The 21,830-nt window shown below is 40.6% G+C and overlaps 3 protein-coding genes and 1 non-coding gene across 6 annotated transcripts; 1 reads left to right on the top strand and 3 right to left on the bottom strand.

The window, feature by feature from the left end:
* Positions 1–626: 626 nt before the first annotated feature.
* Positions 627–700, bottom strand: trnai-aau (transfer RNA isoleucine (anticodon AAU)). Its single transcript has one exon. It is a non-coding gene; the product is annotated as a tRNA-Ile (tRNA).
* A 50-nt stretch (positions 701–750) lies between these two features.
* Positions 751–2,868, top strand: LOC127143199 (uncharacterized). 2 transcript variants are annotated; one of them, XM_051075260.1, is made up of 2 exons: positions 751–862; positions 1,621–2,868. In XM_051075260.1, exon 2 carries the CDS (start codon positions 1,639–1,641, stop codon positions 2,302–2,304), a length of 666 nt encoding a protein of 221 aa, XP_050931217.1. In that variant the 5' UTR covers positions 751–862; positions 1,621–1,638; the 3' UTR covers positions 2,305–2,868. The 2 variants fall into 2 exon arrangements, with proteins under 2 accessions (XP_050931217.1, XP_050931218.1); XM_051075261.1 differs by having other exon boundaries at positions 830–957.
* On the bottom strand, positions 2,695–16,686 carry skic3 (SKI3 subunit of superkiller complex). Its single transcript, XM_018668592.2, has 41 exons — positions 16,630–16,686; positions 16,073–16,173; positions 15,808–15,951; positions 15,467–15,558; positions 15,210–15,285; positions 14,969–15,115; positions 14,659–14,757; positions 14,398–14,506; positions 14,077–14,217; positions 13,844–13,942; positions 13,559–13,683; positions 13,301–13,387; positions 12,999–13,102; positions 12,732–12,858; positions 12,354–12,533; positions 12,085–12,209; positions 11,741–11,991; positions 11,506–11,608; positions 11,213–11,395; positions 10,913–11,060; positions 10,753–10,831; positions 9,675–9,736; positions 9,533–9,589; positions 9,372–9,440; positions 8,858–8,932; positions 8,493–8,634; positions 8,272–8,365; positions 8,099–8,176; positions 7,870–7,994; positions 7,654–7,777; positions 7,165–7,389; positions 6,953–7,025; positions 6,734–6,787; positions 6,371–6,482; positions 5,940–6,068; positions 5,736–5,860; positions 5,368–5,532; positions 4,692–4,844; positions 3,905–4,035; positions 3,238–3,367; positions 2,695–3,068 (listed from the first exon to the last, which is right to left on the bottom strand). Exons 2-41 carry the CDS (start codon positions 16,160–16,162, stop codon positions 2,988–2,990), a joined length of 4,713 nt encoding a protein of 1,570 aa, XP_018524108.1. The 5' UTR covers positions 16,163–16,173; positions 16,630–16,686; the 3' UTR covers positions 2,695–2,987.
* Positions 16,687–16,818: 132 nt separating this feature from the next.
* Positions 16,819–21,777, bottom strand: arsk (arylsulfatase family, member K). Of its 2 annotated transcripts, none has more exons than XM_018669103.2 (8): positions 21,684–21,777; positions 19,758–19,887; positions 19,463–19,622; positions 18,968–19,250; positions 18,684–18,855; positions 17,762–17,986; positions 17,374–17,589; positions 16,819–17,252 (listed from the first exon to the last, which is right to left on the bottom strand). In XM_018669103.2, the coding sequence occupies exons 3-8, from the start codon at positions 19,618–19,620 to the stop codon at positions 16,978–16,980; spliced, it is 1,329 nt and encodes a 442-aa protein (XP_018524619.1). In that variant the 5' UTR covers positions 19,621–19,622; positions 19,758–19,887; positions 21,684–21,777; the 3' UTR covers positions 16,819–16,977. The 2 variants fall into 2 exon arrangements, with proteins under 2 accessions (XP_018524619.1, XP_018524618.1); XM_018669102.2 differs by lacking the exon at positions 21,684–21,777 and adding an exon at positions 20,079–20,296.
* Between the last annotated feature and the right edge of the window lie 53 nt (positions 21,778–21,830).

The raw sequence follows: 21,830 nt of genomic DNA on the forward strand, positions 1-21,830 counted from the left end.
TTACAAAATGAGAAACGGGAAAAGGCTCGTCTGTTTTCTGTTTTCCTGCACCAGAACGAAAATCCACTGGTCGTTGTGTTCACGGACTTTCTACCATGAGGCTGGCCAAGTTCTTTTTTCAGGTAGGAAAAGGAAGTAGCTCGGGTAAACTGGTTTCCTTTATAGCCTCTGTGGGTGGAGCTGCAGGCAGCAACACCAACTAAGCCATATACATTTGGGGCAATAAATATGGCAGGCCTGGATGTTATTACCGTCGATTTAATACACAAACACTAACGTTGGGTAAAATCCACCCGAAAAATATTCTACTCTCAATCACTAACGTCGAAAATCACCCGAACGCGTGCCTTTAGTAAAAAAAAAAAAAAAAAAAAAACAGGGATGGGAGCAGGGAAACACGCCTACCTTTAATAACGTCAGTGAGCACCCTGAAGCTACCCAAGGACCCACGCAACTTAGACAGCGGCAACACAGTTTAAGTCATGTGACCACAGTCGTGTGGGTGAAAATCACCCTAACGCTTTGAGTTTAAATTCACACGTATTTCTAAAGGCGGTTACACTCCAATTGTTACGGACAGCCTTCAGGACAAGAGGCAATATTAGAGATTCGTCAAAAATCAGCAGTGGCCCGTACGGGGATCGAACCCGCGACCTTGGCGTTATTAGCACCACGCTCTAACCAACTGAGCTAACCGGCCCGATGACGTACAAAGACTGATTTGGAGTATATATATGATATGTATATGTATGACTCTTGTCAATATGAAGCTAAGCAAAAGATACAAAGAGCACATCAAAACTCACAGAATAGAAAGTGAAAGCTACTGAGGTTACCGAGAGAAAACAACTTCAGACTGACAGTGAGTTTTATAAACTCGTTAACTCATAACTTTAAACAACACACAGCATACCTTATTAGAATTCATAGAATAGTCGGCGAGTTCACCGAAGCCCGGTAATTGCTCACCTTTAAAGGCTGACTTCAGTTGGAGCGTGCGATTATGTTCTCTCGTAAAGCTTATAGCTAACGCTACGTTAGCTTAAGACTTTTGTTTGCTGCAAATGTAACTGATGTTGGTTCATTCCGGTGATAGTTTGTCATACTGTAACGTTATATTAGTATATCGTCACATTAGTATTAACACTAGCATATAGACGTGCGTAATAACTTAAAGGGCTGATGCGTACTAGCTATCGCTAGCTAGACTACAAATAGGATAGATCCGATGTTTCACCAAATTCTGTCACCCAATTAAGAATACCAGGTTCTCACTGTACTGAGATGATTGAGTATGACTTATTTTGATCATTTTCACAATACGCTGTTCCCCCATAGTATCTAGATAGGGTCACATATTCTGCGGACTGATGAATGAGTGATTTAAGGTCGAATACATTTGTCACAGGCGCTGTTCGTGTTATTATAAACAGACCTTTACACAACAGTTTCTGCTATCGTGCATCAGTATATATAGATATATATATATGGTGGCAATAGAGCTGAAGTCCATAATTGGGAATCGCTCTATTAAGTGTTAGAAATGGCCATGAAAGGTCACATCCAGTCACTCTTGAATATGTCATTAACATGATGCCAATATCTATTCACTCCTCACAGCCTACTTATTGAAGCAGGATGTCGCTGCAGTTCTTTGGCTGGGAAGTGACCTATGATGATGCCTCTCCCCATATGGAGCTTGGGGCCTCTCAGGAGCCCAAAGACCGGGGTGTCTACACCATGTACCATGGTACCAGCGTTGCCAATGCACAGCTCATCATTGCCAATGGCTTTAAGCAGTCCTCAGGTGGCATGCTGGGACCGGGCGTGTATGTCAGTCGTGATAGGAAAAAGGCTGAACGTTATCCATTGAACAGTAGCCTTTCAGACCGCGTGGTCCTTGAGTTACGTGTGCGTGTTGGACGTGTCAAGCGGATTGACAAGGACAATCATCCTATGCAGTACACCTGGAACACGCAGGGCTACGACACTGCCTGGGTGCCCCCCAATTGTGGCATGAAAGCTGTGCCCAGCGGCCTAGAGGAGGATTGTGTATTTGACCCCAAAAGAGTGAAGGTGGTGGGAATTGCAAAAGCAGCGCCCAATGTACTCGCAGATCTTCAACAGCGCGTAACCAACAGTCTAACAAACCAGAGCGGAGGAGATGGTGGTGCTGTGGATGTGTGTTCCCTGTGCAAGAGAAAAACCTTGCAGGGTTCCCCACATATTCAGCAACCCTGCTGGGGCTGCGGGCAAAACATCTGCACTCTCATGACCAAGCATGTCTGTCGAGTTAGCGCCTGAGAGGGTGTATGGGCCTGAAATATAATTCAGTTACAGATGGGATGAGGGTCCCCATCCAAATGACCTGGCAGAGTGGGGGGAAAACTAAAGCTAAAGTGAAACTAAAATTCTCAACTCAGGGGTCTCATCATACTTTGGAAACAGGACTCAAAGTTTAGGCTTTTCTTCCGCATATGATCTGTAATTGGTGTAATACAGTATGTTGTTTATTCTAAACATGTCTTCAAGATCACTGTATATACTCTATATATATATACTGTATATACATATATAAATTATGTATGGGTGATGTAAATAAGCAAATGAAAGATATTCTAATTGACACTCCATTTGTGTTATATTGATGGGTTAGCGTGCACCAGTTTTATGTGCAATCAAGATGAGACAATCTTTATATATTGAGCAAATTGCCTTTATTTTAGCCTTAATGTGTGGTACACTTTGAAAAAATGTGATAATGCTCATGATTTTGATTTACTGAACTGATTTGATTTACTTAACATTGCATTACCAACAGTCAATGACCAAAGAATAATGTAACTAATAAATGTCATATTCATAATATCAAGTTTGATATGATTTGATATTTAGTTAAGAGATGCAGAAAAGTTGAACTGGTGATGGCTTAAGCCTGTAGATTAACTCACTAAGCCACATGATTTTATAGAGATGCGTTTGTAGATTCAGGATGAAGAAGAGGCAAGCAGTGAATGAAACTTCAGAAGTCTCTGATCTCTATTCATTTTGGCTCGTTCCAGAAGGACCTGCAAAAAATGAATGTAAGAATGACTAGTTTCACTTAAGCTTTTTACGTGCTATTTCCTGTGCTGTTTCCACATACATCATGGTTTGAAAAAGGCATATGCAATGATCACCACAAAAATATTTAAATCATCCATTGCCAGTGTAGGTGTAAGGCAGCTGTGTTCTCACATTTATCAGCTCGTCGTCATTTTTGGCATGCAAGTGTCTGAGGAGGTACCAGCTGGCCACCTGCACCACCGTCACTGGGAAGTCCTGAGAGGAAACGTACACCAGCCTCTCCAACAAACGCCTTGTTTCCCTGCAAAAGACATGCTCAGAAATGGGCAAAGATATAACATGTTCACTGCCTGAGACGGTAACTGTTTTTCATCAGTATTTTCCAATAAAATAAAACTTGTCTCTGGCATGAAAGGATCTTTGATATTGTAATTATGCTTGGCACAGAGGAGTTTCTGCAGCATCTCTCAAGGAATTTGGCCGATTCAGGATTGGCATATGCGTTCTCTTCAGCCTCTGATGTATAGTAGCACTCTAATTAAGCATCTTGGCAGGTCTGTGAGGTAGTGACAGAAGGCTATTATGTCAGGACATTATGTCAGGAGGAAAACTTTGCTTTAGAAATTGCTTTGAGCCCTGTTCCAGAAGCACCAACATCTTAAAACGGCAGATAGAGGCATAAATGTGAATTATCAGAAATCTTATCTGATCACTTTAGAGTATATACTAGACATAGTGGGATAAAATCATTTGCATGTCCTCACACAGCCTGTAGTTTACATGAGCATTTACATACCACCTGCAGCAGGGGAAACAGAACACAGTGAGAGGCACTGACCTCGCTGCCATCTTGGTCACATACTGGAGCAGGGCCTGGAAGAGGAGGGCCATGGGGAATGAACCCAGCTTCAAAACCTCAGTAGTGGCCTCTAATACAAGGTCCTTCCAGTCGTTTCCTGGGACATCTGCCTGAGAGGTCGGATTACACACGGTTACACATAGAAGTAGCTAAAAGAAGTCAACATAAAATTAGGTTTGAATCATCTACTAAACTTTGAATGCTTTTAACTATATTGTTTGCTAACAGTGTGCATAACACCTGCCCACTCTGTGTCAGTATCTGCTTTCAGAGGAGCACTGACTATCATCAAAATTTGATGATATTCACAGAGTTACCAAAATGACAAAGAGAAAAGAATTATGTTTAATTATGATAGGCAACTATGGGATTGTCTGTCCTGTGAGCAGTTAAATCACAAAGGCAACTTCTTGTCTTGTCTGTATTCCCATTTGGCTGTGGCTGCTGATCCTTTAATTGTGTGGGATATTCCTCTACCTTGTTTCTGCCCACAGTACAGGGATGTAGACATGAGCTGCCTCTGACCCTCTGTGAGTGTGAGTGTGAGTGTGAGTGTGTGTGTGTGTGTGTGTGTGTGTGTTTGTGTGTGTTTTGTGATATGTAAATCTGCCTGTCATTATTCTAAGGCACTACTAGTCCTTATTGCTAAGATTTTAAGTTTATTTTACAATACCATTAGATTTGTGCTGTAATGGCCGTACTTCATCACACTAAAATTAAGAATAATTGGATTTAGATACGTGTTATATCATGTCCAGGAACTTACCATACAGGGTCCTAGAGCTAGTAGGGCTAGTCGGAGCAGGCTGGTAACCTGACTGCTGTGCAGGCCGAGCTGTGAGGCAAGCTGCAGACTCTGCCTGTAAGCCATGACTGCCTGGACCAGCAGACCCTGACTACGATACACCTCAGCCAGCCACTGAGAGAAGGAGAGAAGGAGAGCAGCAGGATGAGCAAGGATGAGTAGGAGTAGAGGTGAGGGTGAGAGATTTACAGAGGAATGGGTGGGAGGTGGAATATGAGAGGTGAAGCAAAAGGGGCATAGAAGAGGTTGTTAGAGGCAATAGAAGGTAAGGAAAGTTTAAAAGAAGAGAGGAAAGAAAGAGATATTAAATTGATTTAATCATTTCATTTCAGTCATGAGTTTAGATCTGATAACCACTGAACGAGAAATAATGTGCCGCCTCTTGCTTAAAATTGAAGCAAAAACTATTGGTACAAAAATGCCAATATCTTTAGCTAGTGAGAATGACTTTTCAATGAAATATTCACAAAGTAGGAAGCCAAATGTCCATTTTATTATTTGTAGCAACAATGAATGAAATGACACACATTTAGAACCACAACTTCACATTTAATCTGTGGCATTTGGGGTCATTAACCATGGCTACAATCTGCCAATATGTTATTTAAAAGATTTAAATAACTCCATCTCCACTTACATGCCAAGCCCCAAGGTTGGTGGGATTCATCATCACTGTGTTGTTCAGCTGCTCCATCACAGAGTCTGGGAGGACAGTACCACCATTGGCCACAAGGAGGCGCTGACACTGCACCTGTCTCAGTGCCAGCATCACTGCTGGGTGTTCTGGGGAAACATTCAGCACCTGGGACAAAGCAGACAGAGCATGAGGAACACAACAGTGAAAGGAGGATGCTTCACATAAGATAAATGTGAATATAACTTGTATTACTTCATCTGTTCATCTGTCAAGTATGACCATTTCTATAGTCATATGAATGAGAAAATAATAAATGATTTGTTTATGACAGAGTGTGTATAGGTGTTATATATCATATCATATTGAACCTGTGAGCACAGAGCTTCTGCCTCCTCCAGCTGCCCCCCCATCACGAGACCAGTCACTGCCTGTTGTAGTACCCAGCCTTCTAGAGTCTGGGCTAGAGGGCGCTCTATCTCCTCCACACTACGCACTGGAATACAGAAAGGTGTTGGTTATTCAATCAAACACATAAACATACGCACACATTAACCACATATAAATGAACACACCTTTCTCAGAAACCACTGACATGAGGATTTTCTCCATTCCTTGTCTGCAAGGAGCAGAACCTGAAAGATAACAGGATGTGTTTTCTGTGTGACAGGCAGCCATTAATCCCGCCCACGCTGCTGGATCATCTGAAAGTAGAAATATGAGCAGAGACTCAGAACTTTACACTTATCTGATAAGGATGAACATAAACAAGCTCTCTGTGCTATAAAATAGCAAAACTCAATTCTACTGTATATTATCAGGGACAATATAATCTGTAGGAATGGTTCATGCATAGCAGTCCACTAAAACACCCCTAAATTAAAGAATTTACACAAATGACTTTTTTGTGACATCTTTAAGACTGGTTTATTTTCCAAGAGATTTACTCGCTCAGTGTGTTTGTATGTGAGGTAGTTCAATGTCCTTGTAGTGTGTGTGTGTCTACCGGGACAGAGCAGCACAGCTCTCTGCAAAGTCTTCAGTGCATTCCTATGCCTGTCTTCTCCAGAGTGTCTTCCACTAGCCAGCTGGTTTACTCCACTGTACAACAGCGCCCTCTGCAGGGACACAAGTGCAATCAATCACTGTGGCATAAATAGTAAGGAAAAAATGAGTTTTTCAGCTGCTGAACTATCCAAAATGTATAATAGATTAAACAAGACTAAGTTTAGGAAAAAGAGCAAAATACACAATTAAGTTAATGACTGTTAAAAGGTAAAAGAGCACCTAACAAACACATTAACAGAGAACACATCAGATGAAAAAACACTACACCATTTAAATAAGATTACATAGTCAAGACTTTTACCTTTCCTTGGGTCATACTGGAAAGACAGGCAACATGACCAGCCATTGCTCCACCCTGGAATATACAGCAGACAACACCAAGAAAATAACTATGAGAACTGTTAAGTAGTACTACAGCAGGAGTGGATGGAGCTGCTCAGTTAAATGTGTATGAGTATACTAGATTTCCTGGGGTTGAAGTTGGGATGTGTGTAATGACTGCGTGTGTATGCAGCCTTACATTTGCCTTCCGTGGGTAGTATTGTGGTACCACTCTGGATAGCAGGGCCCACAGAGAAGGGTTTCCAGGATTACTGTAAATAAACAGAAAAATCATACAGAGGAAGATTTACAATATTATGTATGTGATATATTGCTACACTTTTGCTTCACTTTAATAGTCCTGCACAATTCTGCATTATGATTTGGAGAGGCAGCAGACAAGCAGTCCACCTGTGTACAGCTCTGGAAGCCTCTCTTTGCACGGCACTGTAGTTGCCCTGCAGGGCCAGCAAGGTGCAGGTGAGTAAACATCGCTGCTCTACAACACTCCCAGAGGCTGAACCTTGCTTCAGCAGCTCAGTCAGGGCAGCAGCAGCTAGTGTAGCATCACCATGGACCAACCCCAGGGCACATAGACACAACAGAGACTCTGAGATTGGCTCCTTTAACATCGAGCTGTGGAAAGGGAAAGCAGACAAATACTATTACCACACATTATCATCATGTGGTAATGCAGGTAATTAATTAGGGATGGATGATCTATCTGTACTAAGTATCTAGTCTTTGCAAGTTTATTTTTACACTGAAATTAAGAGAGAATTTAGTTGGGTAACAAAACACATTCATCAATCAACTTATGTACAGTATTTTTAGTTAGCGGACAAGGACAAACACACACAAAACCACTGGTACGGCTCAGACAACACTGTGGACTCTCACCATTTAAACAGCAGAGTCTTGGCTGAGTCTAGATTGCCCTGTCGGTGCTGCAGTAGGGCCAGAGCTGTTAAGATGTAAGCTTTCTCCTTCTCACTGGAAGCCACAGCCAAGGCACGTTCATAGGCTACAGTATACATACAACAGTTTATTCACAGTCATTCTGGTATGTAAACACATATACAATCTCTAAATTTCAGCATGTCCCTCAGTCCTCACCACTGATGCTCTCTGGGATGAGTCCTGCCCTGCAGTAGGCCAGAGCCACCCCAGCCAGATCACTGAGCTCCTGCAGTGGAGTGGACTTATAAGCATGCACTGCCTCCTCCCACTGGCCTGAGGTGCTGCAAAACACACAGTGGGATGTGTAAAGAATGGAGTTTGAGGTATTTGGTAAATATTGCCAAAGATGCTTCAAGCACACAATAATGAGACAGCTGGTTGTTACCACAAAGCACGGCCATAGCTGCCCACAGCAAAAGCTAGTTCTTCTGTTGAGGACGTGGACTGTAGCAGTTCAACAGCTCTGAGGACAGAGAATTGAGATAGAGAAAAAGTGAATTAGAATCATTCTTTTCTTGGTATGTGAGCCTGTGGAGTCAGTCAGTGTAATTCAGACACCTTTGGTAAGCCTGTAAGGCCTGCCTCTTCAGCTGCAGATGCTCATTTAGGTAGCCAAGCATAATGAAGGCTTCAGGGTCAGACTGGATCCTCTCTGAGATGGACAGAAGAAGAAGAAGAAACTTCATGTCACACAACATCCATCTCTAACACACTACCCAAATACAACCAAGGAATCTGTGGATCTTGCATGATCATCAACACAAAAATAGATTGTGTACCTGTGTACTTGCTGAGTGCCACCTGAGCAGCAGAGATGGCGTTCATCTGGACTATGTTGTAGCGGTACAGTTCAGTGTCTCTGTTGCTCTTATCCAGCAGGGTGGAACATACCCAGTATGCATAACCTTTAACTCCCTCCATCTGCCAGGGAATAATGAGTGAGAGAAATGAAGATTAAGACTGAAACAACAGCAGAAAACATAGAGTCTGACAAAGCAAGCTGTTTCATCATGCTATCGTCACCAATTCCTTAATAGCGGTAGCAAAATGACTGAGAAAATTGAAGCCAAGATTAAACTGTTATTATCCAGCTAATGAGTGGGTATTACAATGGCAACCCCAGTGGTTCTGGGAGGTCACGCACATGTGTGCTGAGTTCAGTGGTGTGCCTGAAAAGATCCATGGTGTCATAGCTTCCCACTCTCTCTGCTATCAGTGCCTGGTAGGAAGGAAAAGAGGCAAAACTGTCATTTAGACAGACGCAGACAAAGAGGTCACAGACAGAAATTCATTAAATCTCATGAATACACACTGATATGCCATTACCTTCAGTCTAATAAAATCTTGTGTGGCCCTTCAAGCATACACCTTTCACATTCCTACCACTGCAGAACACTTGTACCAGCCCAAGACATTTAAATTATATTAATTATTTCACCTAATTATCCCTCTCCTTGTTAGTCATGCTGTCAGTCTTCAAAACATGTTACATGTGTGTGCATTTATAGAACGTACTATATGTGCATGTGATAAAGAAGCTAGAGGCCACAGTGAATTACTGCCAAATGGTAATTTCCTTGACATAGTGGCATGTAAGTGACCATTAAAACATTGTTTCATGATGTATTTAAAAGATAAGGTGGGTTGGGGTTCAGTACCTGTCCAATCCAGCAGTTGACATACAGCGGCTCCAAAGACTGGGCAATCTTGAAGGCCTCGTGTGCAAGCTAAGACGATAAGACCAGACTTAAAAATGAAAATGTTCAAGCAAATGTTCAAACAAGAAGAATGTACAAGAAAAAAAAATGATCACACGTACCTCTATATTGTCCTTCTTCAAATACAGGGTACCAAGGTTTGTCCAGGCAACAACATTCTGTAATGAAATATTAGTCTGGTAAAAACACAAGAATATTTTCTGATAATATAACTCATCACCAGACCAAATGTGCTGTACATACATTTGGCTCAACTTGTATGGACTTGATGAAGCAATGTTGAGCCAGAGCATAGTTCTCAAGACCTGATGTAACAGAAACAAAGTGACAAGATAAAACGGTGTTAGTTCCTCTGACACAAATCAAAAGTAGTAGTGAAAAAAGGTGTACCTAAATACATAATTAGGTTATGTACTTTTATCTACCACTGAAGCTAATGCTACAACAATTTTGGTATTTCTAATGTATTTCTATTTCAGTATTAATTCAGTGTTAATTATGCCAACCCATGACTTTTCCTTTATCAGCACCAAGCCTGGTTGGGACAGTGGTTATATGGTTAAAAGCCTGTGCTATTTGAGCAGGGTTGTTATTATTATTTCTTTCATGTTTTAGGCCTAATTCAAAATGATGTTTGGATGTGCTTGTTTATCAGACGGGACTATGTCTGAAAAATTACAGCTTTTTCAACTGAATAAAATCTGAAGTCTACTTAAATCAATTAAAATTTAACTCATTTTTTTCCAGGATTCATCTACTTGTTTTGCTTTTGCTGGTATATGGAGTGTATTTAGTCTAACAACTTAAGTATTTCCATCTGCAAAATGGAAATCATTTATTGTTGAATTCATCCTTCTTACTGAAGCTACTGCTACAGTGGATAGACCTGGAGAACTGGTTGCTGCACTCTTAATTCTAATCAAAGATGTGAAGAAATTTTGGATTACCAAATTATTTAAACCATTTTTTGTCAGATAAAATAATAGACAGCTTTCCACAACCTGTAGTTCTTTGTATTTTGACAACTGGCTTGTGTCATTTATTTCTAAAGCCAGAGCAAAGCAAAACAAAATGTGAGGGCTTTTGCTCTGAAAACACACTAATGGCATTCAAAGTAAAAACATTATACTTCTTCTACACAGAATAAATCTAGTTAGGGGATGTAGGCAATAATATTGAAATATTTTTGAATAATGAAATATTAGTGGGTCAAGTATTCATTGACCAATTAATAAATCTGTCCACCAAATGGGGTAGACCACTGTTACTTCCAAAAATGCATAATATATTATAATGCATATAAAAAGATGCATATTGTTACCTTTGTTCATGGAAATCACTCCCAGGGCATTCCAGTAGCTGTGGTTCCCACTGTCCATCATGATGGCCTTTTTCAAACACTGAGAAGAGACAAAAACTATTAGTAGAGAACCTCTGGGAACAGACTATGCAAAACTGTTGTGTAGCATCCAGTGAAATACCTGCTGAGCCTTCTCTAGGACCAGAGATTGGGAGTTCTGGTCTCCCTCTGTAGGGGAGGGTAGGCTAGCCTGGCGGTAATAGTTGAGTCCTAGGTCATACCAAAGACTGGGGGCCTCAGACATCAGCTTTAAAGCATGAGCATAGCACCTGCAGACAAAAACATGCACTTTACGTTCAGTATTCAGATTCTATTCTTGGCAAAAAGGGGCAGACATTGCACACAAGGGCAAAAATAAACCATTATGCTATTAAAGCTATTCAATGTAGCCCAGAAAAGATCTACCTGTTTGTGGACATACCTCTCACCAACTTTGAGTGTCTGGGCCTGGTTAAGCATATGGCTCTGTGAGTTGGGGTCTAAACCAGCCAGCGGGGCAGGCACAAGAACCTGTGCTCGGTTTGGCGACACAGTGCTGACAGCGGTACATGCATCTCCCAGCAGCTTCCACAAACAGGACAGGTCTGGACGAAGCTCCACAGCTCTGAGGATCACAGAGTTATGAAAAGAATAGAGAGATGAAATAGGAGATACTGCCATGTAATTAATCACAGATAAAGCTTTATAATCATTGAATAAATGTCTAATCATTACTTGAAGAGGTTCTGTATGGCTTGCTGAATGAGGTCAATGGCTCCCCCATCTCTGCAGTCTTCCATTAAACTTTTTGCTAAAGACAGCTGGCACTCCCCAAGACCTGAACAACAGACCATACAAATCAAATTAAATGCTCAGGTTTAGACAGATGACTCACCAGAGATATGCAATAAAAGCATAACATTATACCAAATGAAGTGCATGTTCAGGGTATAATGAAACAAACACCTACCTTTAAGAGCAGGAACATAGTCCTGCTGTGCTGTGATCTGCAAGTACTCTGCAACCGCCTCTTTGAACTTGCCCAGGGTCTGTTTGATTGCAGCAGCTTGGTAAACACTGTAGATGGAGGAGGGCTGAAGCTGATGAGCCTTACCAAAGGCCTTCAGAGCTGCTGTGAAGCTCCGGCGGTTTAGGTAGGCCTCACCTAAACACTCCCAACAAACCCAGTCCTCCGGGTCTGCTCTAAGAGCTGCCTGCAGACTGTAAACATAAACTGAAGGGTCAATAATGCTCACACTCAAACATCTAGAATATGGTAACAGATTGTAGTTGACTCAGATTTGAAATGCTTACTCAGCTGTGGCCTGTTGATGCTCTCCAACCTTCAGGTAATACAGGCCTCGTCTCATCCAGGCCCACTTAGCTGAGCCTGGAGTGGCTTTCTCAATCACTGACTCAAGTGTTGCTAAGGCAGTTTCCTGTGGCATTTAGGGAAGAGGAAACGGGGGCATAAAAGGTAGGGCAGGGTAAAGGTTCAAGACAAAAGAAAGACACCTGTACAGAAACATGATAAACATCTGTGGCTTTTTTTTTTTTTTTTTTTAATCACTGTGGCCACTCACCATATCCTCCTGCTCCATACTGAGATCCACAGAGGCAGCTCCAGATTCAGCATCCTCGTTGTCCAATTCAAAGGCCTTCTTATAGCAGCCTCGTGCACGGCCACGATCATTTGCAATCTCCCGGTAATAATGGCCAAGGTAGCGGAATGCACTGCCAAGGTGTGGATCTAACTTTGCAGCCTAAAAATCAAATTAAGATGAGACTTGACATCTGGCAATTGAAAAAGATATAATGACATTTCTTAAAGTTTATTTGTGGGCAAGTTAAGTCCTTCAGCACTTATGTTTCATAGACTGCCCTTAAATGGACACATCTGGTTGTGAAATATAATTCTTCCTGCCTACCACAACTTTGAAATTTTCAATAATTGTACCAACCTTCAGCAAGTGTGTATGGGCTTTGCTCCGGTCTTTACGCGTCTCTTCTCCCATGCCCCAGTAGAGTTGTCCCAGCAAAAAATAATACTCTCCACAGTTTGGGTTCTTAGTAGCTGCCTTTAGAAGACTACACAATGCAAGAAATGAAAAGTTAAATGTGGAGAACTGTGTCATTTTGTATCATACAAATGGACTGTTTTATCTAAATGTATCTAAGTTTATGACAGATGGGAAACATGCACACAAAAACAGAAAAACAGTTTTTACCTCTGCTCTGCCAGCTGCTGCTGGCCTTCAGCTAAGTGTACCAGTCCTTTAAGTGCTAACCCCTGGGCCAGGTTTGGGTTGGAGGCCACTAGCTCTGATGACACCTTTGAAAAATATAACAGTGTAATTTGTACCAATGCATTTTCGATCTAATACAAGACACATATTCATCTGTGAGGTGAGATCATATCATAAGTTGAATATGTTTTGAATAAATTATTTGCTGATATTTTTCCTATGTTTACCATACAACAAAACATACATTTTCATAGATAGAATTTGGTAGGTCAAAATTTTTCAACCTTAAGTGCTTGATCAATTTGTCCTTTGTTAAGGTATGCACGTCCTTTAAGGGCTACTAGAACTGGGTCCTTTTCAGCATCTGGAATCTGAAAAAAGAAAAAGAAAAATACATACACATGTATCTATGGTTACAACTGGAAAAATACATTTCTATCAACGCCAGAGTAAATAAATTACTTTTGACTATTGAATTACCTAATACAAAAATTAGCACAAACAGCATGCTGAATAAACAGAATAACAGTCAATCACATCACCTGTGAAAATGTCTCCAAAGCCTGGTCTGCAGCCTTCTCTCCTCCACTTCTGACTAAAGTCTCTAACTTCAATCTGAGCAGTTTGACCCTCAGCTCCCTGTCTCCAGAACCACATATCATCAGACCTAACAGAAACAGACAGACAAAGAAATTCAGTAGATTTTTCAGGGACTTAAGACTTAAAAAAAGAAAAACACTCTGGATGAAGTCTGATTGGATCAGAGAGTACATGCTGCAGTTAGGTTATCTGGATGGCTATAGTGACATAGAGCAGTCTAAACATACCTTGGGAGCATGACGTAGCACTGTCTGAGTATCTGTGCATTTTAAACTGAGCTTCAGCCAGACTGTACCATCCTGTGTTGCAGCTCGTTTTCTTCAACCCTAATACAACAGAGGAGGTAGATCACAGGCAGTTACCATCACTGTCATTCTAAATCACAGTGATGGTCATGAAATGTCATGTCTCACTATAAAGTGTTGCACAAAATTCATTCACTGTAATTGTGCAAACTAACCTTGTGCAAGGTCCTTAATGGCATCTTTATATCTTCCTTCCTGAAGCGCTTTGGTGCCCAGACCTAAGTGACCTAACCCACAATTAGGGGCCAGATCGAGGAGCCGAGAGAAGCAGCTGACTGTATCCTCATTCAGGATACCTTCAAATGGAAATATAACATGTATTAATATTGCCTCTGCCATTCACTAACATACATAATTTGCGCTTCAATGTGGCACCTAATGGTGATTTCTGTTTTTTTTTTTTTAAAAAAAACAAACAACTTGTCTTGTTCATAAAATCCAAAATTATACACAACACATATTCAAAAGTATCTTACCTGTTTTAAGGTAATGAGAACCAAGGACCTCAAGAGGATAACTTTGGCTGGGGTAGTGGGACAGCATGGACTCACATGCCTCCTTCATTTTAGCTTCTTCTTGTGGCAGCTAAAATAAAGGCAGATTCATTATGAGCAGGCGATTTAGGAAAGAATTGTCCACAACCAAGTATGAGATGGTTTATTATGATGAACATCACTGAATTTCTATGATGATGATGATGATGATGATAACACAAACGTAAGTGAAGAAGTACTTACTTTAGAGAGACATCTAACATAGTCCGTTGACATCTTCATGTGTTTCTCTCCTGGGACGGGGTCCATGAGAACCATGGCATTCTCAAATGCTGAGATTAACTGATGATCATCAACAAACAAAATAGTTTTTGTCAGACAGTGGGAGAACTGGAGGTTATGACTTCCACAAGGTAAGCCATACATGTGTTCAGTTCTGACTATAAGATTTTTGGAGCTTGTAGATTGAAGGGTATGGGCTGTTATGTGTTGCAAAGTGTTTATACACAAGGAGAAACACTACTTGTTGAAGACTTTGAGTTCACTGTCTTACATGTTGTTGAATTTCATTGTCCTGCTCTTCCTCATTAAGGCAGTCTGAGAGGAGCTGTGTCAGCTGTTGCCATAGCTCTAGTAACTCTTTCTTGTCCACAGCTTCTTCCTTCTTCAGCTGAATGAGCTGCTGCCAAACCTTTGCCAACTGTTTGCACAAACAGATGCATTCAAATGTGTGAAAAGAACCCAAAACACTACTTTTTTATTTGTCTTCTTCTCATGCATCTAAGATGACATACCTTTAAATATTCTTTGTCAGACTGATAGATTTCTGTGAGCTTTTTGATCACCTCATAACATTTCTTTTTGTCTGAGCTGTGAATAGAGAACATAGTGAAACGATAACATCACATTTCAAATGTATGAAGCTACTCAAAACTACAATATGTCATGAAACCCTTAAGAGGTAAACACAAATAAATGATACTGAAATCATAAGAATTTTCAATTGAGTTGTAAGAAATGTGTACAGATAAAAAATGTTTCCATGTCTTACCTGGCATACAGCTCAACAAGCTTCTGATAAACATTAGGCAGCTCAACTTTAAAATCCCACTGGTCTGTCTTCTCATAAAGATTGGCTAAGCCCTAAAACACACATTATTGACATGGATCATAATGCGACACATAGAGACAAGCAGCATAAAATGCAACATCCACAGTAAGAATGCACACATATCTTTTAAGAACTGTGTCACAGCACAACAGCACTCAGGTGTAATTTCCCTGCTGTAATTCCAGAACAACTGATGAGACATTATCAGCAAGTGAATTCCTCTCAGTGAAAGACATCTAAGGAATAGTGTAACAGATTATGACTACATTTTGGCATCTTACCTGCCATGCTAAGAGCTGCTCAGGCTCCAGCTCCACTGCCTTTTTATAGGCTGACTGAGACTGGTCTGGTTGTTCAAGTTCACTGGCTGCCAAGCCGATGAATACCCATGCATTGTAATTCTTCTTGTCAAGTTTCAAAACAGCCTAAAACCAGAGAGAGCAAAGTTAACTATACAACATCTCTGTGCGAGGGTTGTACTGACTCATTCCATACTCAAATTCCTTGTAACAAGCATATCAACAGCCTCAGTATGAAATACTTTACCTTGCATTGTTTCAGAGCTTCTTTGAACTCTTTATTCTTGATGGCCTCTTTGGCACTTTTCAGAGCTGATTTCACTTCTTTACCAGACATCTTGGGATTACCTGAGTGAAACATAGACATATCAAAACACTGTCAAGTCACGCTAAATATCAAAACAAACTGAGCTGCCAGCCTTGTAGGTGGATGAACCAGCAACCTACCAAGCGTCTGCATGAATGACGCATGGACTCGTTCACGTTAAAACTATGTATTTGACTTGCATTAAGATGCAAACATTTACTGTGCTTACCGAGTACAGGGGATGTACGTGACTGAAAAGTTGACAGCCCACTTAGAGCAAACTAGGCTAAGATGAGTTTGTATTAACTGTTAGCAGTATTGGCTAAATACAATGTAGCGTTAGCTGTTAGCTTGTCAAGGCCTATAAACTACAAACTTTAGAATGAGAACTAGTTTAAAACCTTGATTTATTCGTAATATACAACTTATTCAGTTGGTTCAGTCAACTGTTACTCGTAAAGGTTTTATAAATGTGAAGAAAAGTTGGAGACACTCACTGTTTACGTTGACAACTTGCTAAGCTCATGTTTGGTAACACGGAAGTGAAAGAAAAGCAGTTACACCTACTCTGAAATTTCAGAATAAAATTTCTCGCGGTTAGGTCCACTTGATAGTGCGCAGGTCCAAGGCAGGTTGAGAATAAAAATGACACTTAGGACTAGAACAACGACACAGAAAACTCAAAAGTGAGCAAAATTCGATCGATTTATTTTTTTTAAATGAAAGAATGATGAAATTAATAATGTAAGGGATTTCATAAACTTTAATCCAAGTGTGAGTCCAGCTCATAAAGTAAGACACCTTAAAGTTAACAATCATTACGATTGCAGTATCACGAGTAAGTATCACGAAGAGCCATAAAGCCACCTGTCAATAGCTCTCTCATTGGCTAACACATCTTTTTGCCAATCTACATGCCACCTGAGATTAGCAATGACCTGGCTGTAGTTTCCTCCCAGACTATCTCGCCAGGCACCAAATGCTTTTTTATTATAGAGGTGGACAGTTGTAGAGACTTTTGGATAGTCTACAATGCTACGCAATAGCTTGTCCAGATGCATCTGCACATCTGGGAATTTAAGAACCACATTGTAAAGTTCTTCCTTGTCCAGTTTAAGGTCTGCAAAAGAGAAACAAGGAACAGAAAAATCAAAAAGGTGATAAGAGTTTTATGGGGACTTTTTCTCAATGAAAGCATAAGAAGAATGACTGAGGTTTAGTTTCTGAGGCAAGGAACTCACCAAAAAGCTGGGGAGGGACACTAAGGCCATCTGCGTATGTGATGTATTTCCACCTGCCACTTCTCAGCATGTATGTAGAGGCATTGACATTACAACCATGATATTCACTCAGTACCCAGTCTGGACGTTGCTTCTGGGAAAAAGCACTGTACTTGGACAGCAGAGGAAGGAGGGAGTGGCCACTGAGATTACCTACTGCTGAAATGCCAGCAATATCTGCAAAATACAAACGTGTGTTATGTCAAGTTAAAATATTAAAATTAACAAAATAATTAATAAATAACATTACTTCACATCTTGACAACAATAATGCTTTTATTCTGACATTTGAATGATTTATAATCTTTAATAGACATTTTATTCCTGTCTTTTGTGTCTATTTCCTTACCCAGCATGGTGGGATAGAGATCCACCAAAGACACAAGCTGGCTGACCTGTTGGCCAGACATCAGCCCAGGCCCCATGATCATCAGGGGAACATGGGAACTGCCCTCAAACATCGACATCTTATAAAACTGCCGGTGCTCCATGGCCAGCTCTCCATGGTCAGCCGTAAAGATCAGAACGGTGTTATTAAGCAGCCCAGTTTCTCTCAGAGCTGAAATCACCTGGCCTGGGGAGACACAGAGTAAGCACTAAGTTTCTGCTGGATTTTTACTTTACTCAGTAGAAATATATTATTTAAACAGCAGCAACGGGATAAAATGCTGGAAAACAGGATCTCACTGCTGACTAAGCTCTACAGATGTACTCTAGAGAGAAAATACTGTATAAACGTCAATATGTCTGTGATATTTTTGAGTCGGAAGTGATGAAAAAGCTTATAACGAAAATGGGCAATACGAAGCGATTGAGATAACAGAAAAATGTATTCTTTAGATAAAGGCTGATCACAGTCATTTTGGTACAGAGGAAATAGCTCTACTTAAATGACACATTCATTTCATTATGCCTACAAAAAAGCATTTACTATCTTTTAACCTTTATTCATTCATTTAGTGAGGCCTCACTGGCACTAATTAGTCTAAAAATGTTCCAACAGGCTATTTCACTTAAGTCCTTGTATTTTTGTCCATGTTTGGATCCTGTAAGAATGGTGACTCATGCGATTTTTTCTACAGTACATGTTTGGATCTGTGAACCTGAAAAAATAACTGCTCCTTGCATTAGTTATCTTGGCAACAGAGTTTGGTTTGAAGAGAAGCTCTTTGTGAGTCCAAAATACCAGGGTTAAGATCAAAGTTGGCCACCTAATCCACAAATTATCCTAGTTGAGACTGGCCTCTGGTGAATTACTGCTGCCAACTAACCCAGCATGGCATCTGCTTCAGCACACATGGCATAATAGAAGGCCCGAATGCTTCTGACTTCATCCTCAGTGAACACACCACTGCAGTTTTTGGTGTAGGTGGAGTAGTAATCAACAGGGTGCATGGCAGCCATGGGCAGCCATTTTGGGACAGAGATGAGCTCAGAGGACACCTGTGTGTGCAAATAAGGAATTAGGATTTTACAGTGATATCTTTTGAGGAATACAGTGTAATTCTGCAACAACAGAGAGAGCATTCAGAAGTCATTGATTGAAAATTCATGCCTTTGTGAGCCAGTATGGTGAGGTAAGGAAGGTGGATCCTCCTGCGGTGGGCCCCAGGGATTCAGTTTTGTAGGGGTGAGGTAAATTGAGACCAAGATAAAGAGCAAATGGCTGGTGTGAGGATGCGGCTGTTTGTTGGATCCACTGTGTAGCCTTGTCTGTGTTTTCCCAGTCTTTTCTCATGATTCTTACTGTTGACATGTTCCCGACAAGTTGCGTAACTGGTCGGCCCTCTTGGTGCAGGAGGAACTGAACATCTCTTGTCCAGGCCTCCACACGATTACTGCAGCAGTTGCACAAATGTACAAAAATACCAAGATGCAGGCAGTGACACACAAAATGGGAAGTGGAAAGAAACACGTGAGAACAAGCATCCAGAAAATGATTCATACTGTTCTGGAAAATAGTTGCCCACTATTTTCATAAACAGCCTGTTAGTGCTTATTACTCATGCAGTAGGTTACTGATAATTCTTTTGTGTGACTGTCTGCGTACCTGACCGAGTGACTCCCTGAGGTGTAGTCCAGCTTGCCCATCATCTTGGTGAGATATCCATTCGCCTCCAGATAATCCATCCATGTGGTTGCATTTGCATCTAGGCACTTGTAATTGTTCCATGACTGAGTGAGATGAACAAACTGACCACTCCACATTGCTAAGTGCAAAGATTAAACATATGAAATATATTTATTATTCTACCTTTATGACCATGTTAACTATCACAATATCTGCTTAATGGCAGTTTAAAGGGAAATCCCAGTGCGTTTTGGTAGGTAACTCTATCCTTTACCTGCTCTTGAAGGGCAGCAGATGGGAGAATTGGTGTAGGCATTGAGGAAGGTAGAACCAAGCTCCCTAAGGTAGTTTATAAAAGGCAGCTGCACAACTTTGCTGCCAGGATCAAAGGTCAATCGCCCATCCTCAAGAAACAAGAAAAGTAACATTTAAACCATGAGCAAATGAGATAGATAGTTGCGTAAAGACTAAATGTAAAATGTAGTGTCTCTGTATGATGTTTAATCTTGAGATATAGCCCTGTTCTCCCATACTGCTATTATGGCAGTTAATGTGCAGTAACATAACACTGTTCTGTAATGTTTTTCATACTTACAAATGCATCACTCATCACCATCACAATGTTAGGTCTGGTTTCATTTTGGCAAAAACTCGGACCGTAATTTTGAAAGAGAAAAATCAAAGCTAGTAGAAAAATATTCATGGCAATGTTTCACCTCCTGACATTCAGGTGATTTGCTGTTGCAAAAGAAGAGATTTTGTTCCTCTTTTCCTGCAAGTGCTGGCTACTTGCGAGTCTAAGGAACTCGATATCAACATCCCGGTCACGCTTTCAAAATAAGAGTTTTCTTGTTTAATGTAAAACGAAGCAGTCCAGCAATAATAATAGTTAGTGAATATCTTTTTTTTAACAGTAAAAGTGACTTAACTTATGACAGAAATAAATGCCACCAATCATTCCAAACATTAATCAGAGAGGGGGAAGGTATAATAAGGAGATACGTGAACCAAGCCGTCCCCTATTTAACATGTAATGACAAAATGTAAACTCTAGGGGGAAGCATTTATCTTTAAAAAAAATAATAATAATAAAATAAAAATCTACGCTGCACAGTCTGATTGAGCCAGCACCGTCATGACCACAATTGTATACTATTAGACCATTGTAAAGCAGTAGTGTCACAAAGTTGCATGTCTACGTGTTTGTGAGAAACTATATATTTAGTTAGCGAGTTAATGGCAAAATCAAATGGCATAACTGCAAGTGCTGCATTTTGTTTTATTCATTTATTTTTTTTAATGAAAGAAGATACTAAAGATGATTCAAAATACTTCGGCTAAACATGGTTTTAATCATATGCCATCCAACTTTAATGGATGGCATATAATCATACATCATCCAATTGCGTTGACATTTGGTACGGATCTTGCAATCATGGACGTCAGTAAACGGTATTGTGCCTTGTAATTAATCACACTGAATTAGAACTGGAGGGAATGTCACTGACAACCAAAATGTTGGTTGGAAGGACTGCGCGAGTTACAGTGCTCTGTTCAACAGGTGATACAGGTGAACAGCTCATCTCAGAAACCTAGGCGGCCACCAGGTGGCGTTTTGAGCCTCAGAGTTGTTTTTCTCTAAAACTGTGACTGTGAACACAATGAGAAATCCCAACCCCCTCATATGTGCATGGATCATTTTAATCTTAATCCAAAAACAATATATGTGATAGATTAGTGCACTGGAAGCTTTTCTTGAAGTCTGCTCACCCTCTACCCCGTTAAGTCACGAGCCTACATAGTATCCAGCAATTGTGCAGGGCCTGTGCTGCAGCCATCATACAAGATGCAGCTCTGTTGTTTTCTGTTGGTTGCAGTGGGATGTTGAGGTTGTAATGTGGCTGTATATATGGGAGACCATATGTGTGGATTATATTGCAGATGAGTGTGCAGATATATGCCAAGACATAAGGCTGGAAGCGGGATAAAAAGATCACATGATGATGCATTATTTCTTTATGTATATATGATGACTATATCGTAGAGCGTGAGAGCGTGTATTTTCATTTGTTTCTAGTACAATCAGCCAACACGTTCCTTATAACAATCGTTGGAAAGTGCGGAAATAAATTTGGATGACACTTTTTGAATAGATGCATTCATGTATTTTGAACAAAACAAATTACCTGTAGAGTCTCACCTATTAAACCACTGTGTTGAACAATTCTTTGTGCAGTCTTTCAGCAGTTTGACCAAACTTGTCATCTGGCTATGTGCCACAGTTCTCTGCCTTGTTCCAGAAGGCGGAAGGAGGGGGCAGTGAAGCCCTGCGCATGCGCTCAAGGTT

Source organism: Lates calcarifer, linkage group LG13, assembly GCF_001640805.2.
Source record: "Lates calcarifer isolate ASB-BC8 linkage group LG13, TLL_Latcal_v3, whole genome shotgun sequence".
Classification (NCBI taxonomy): domain Eukaryota; kingdom Metazoa; phylum Chordata; class Actinopteri; family Centropomidae; genus Lates; species Lates calcarifer.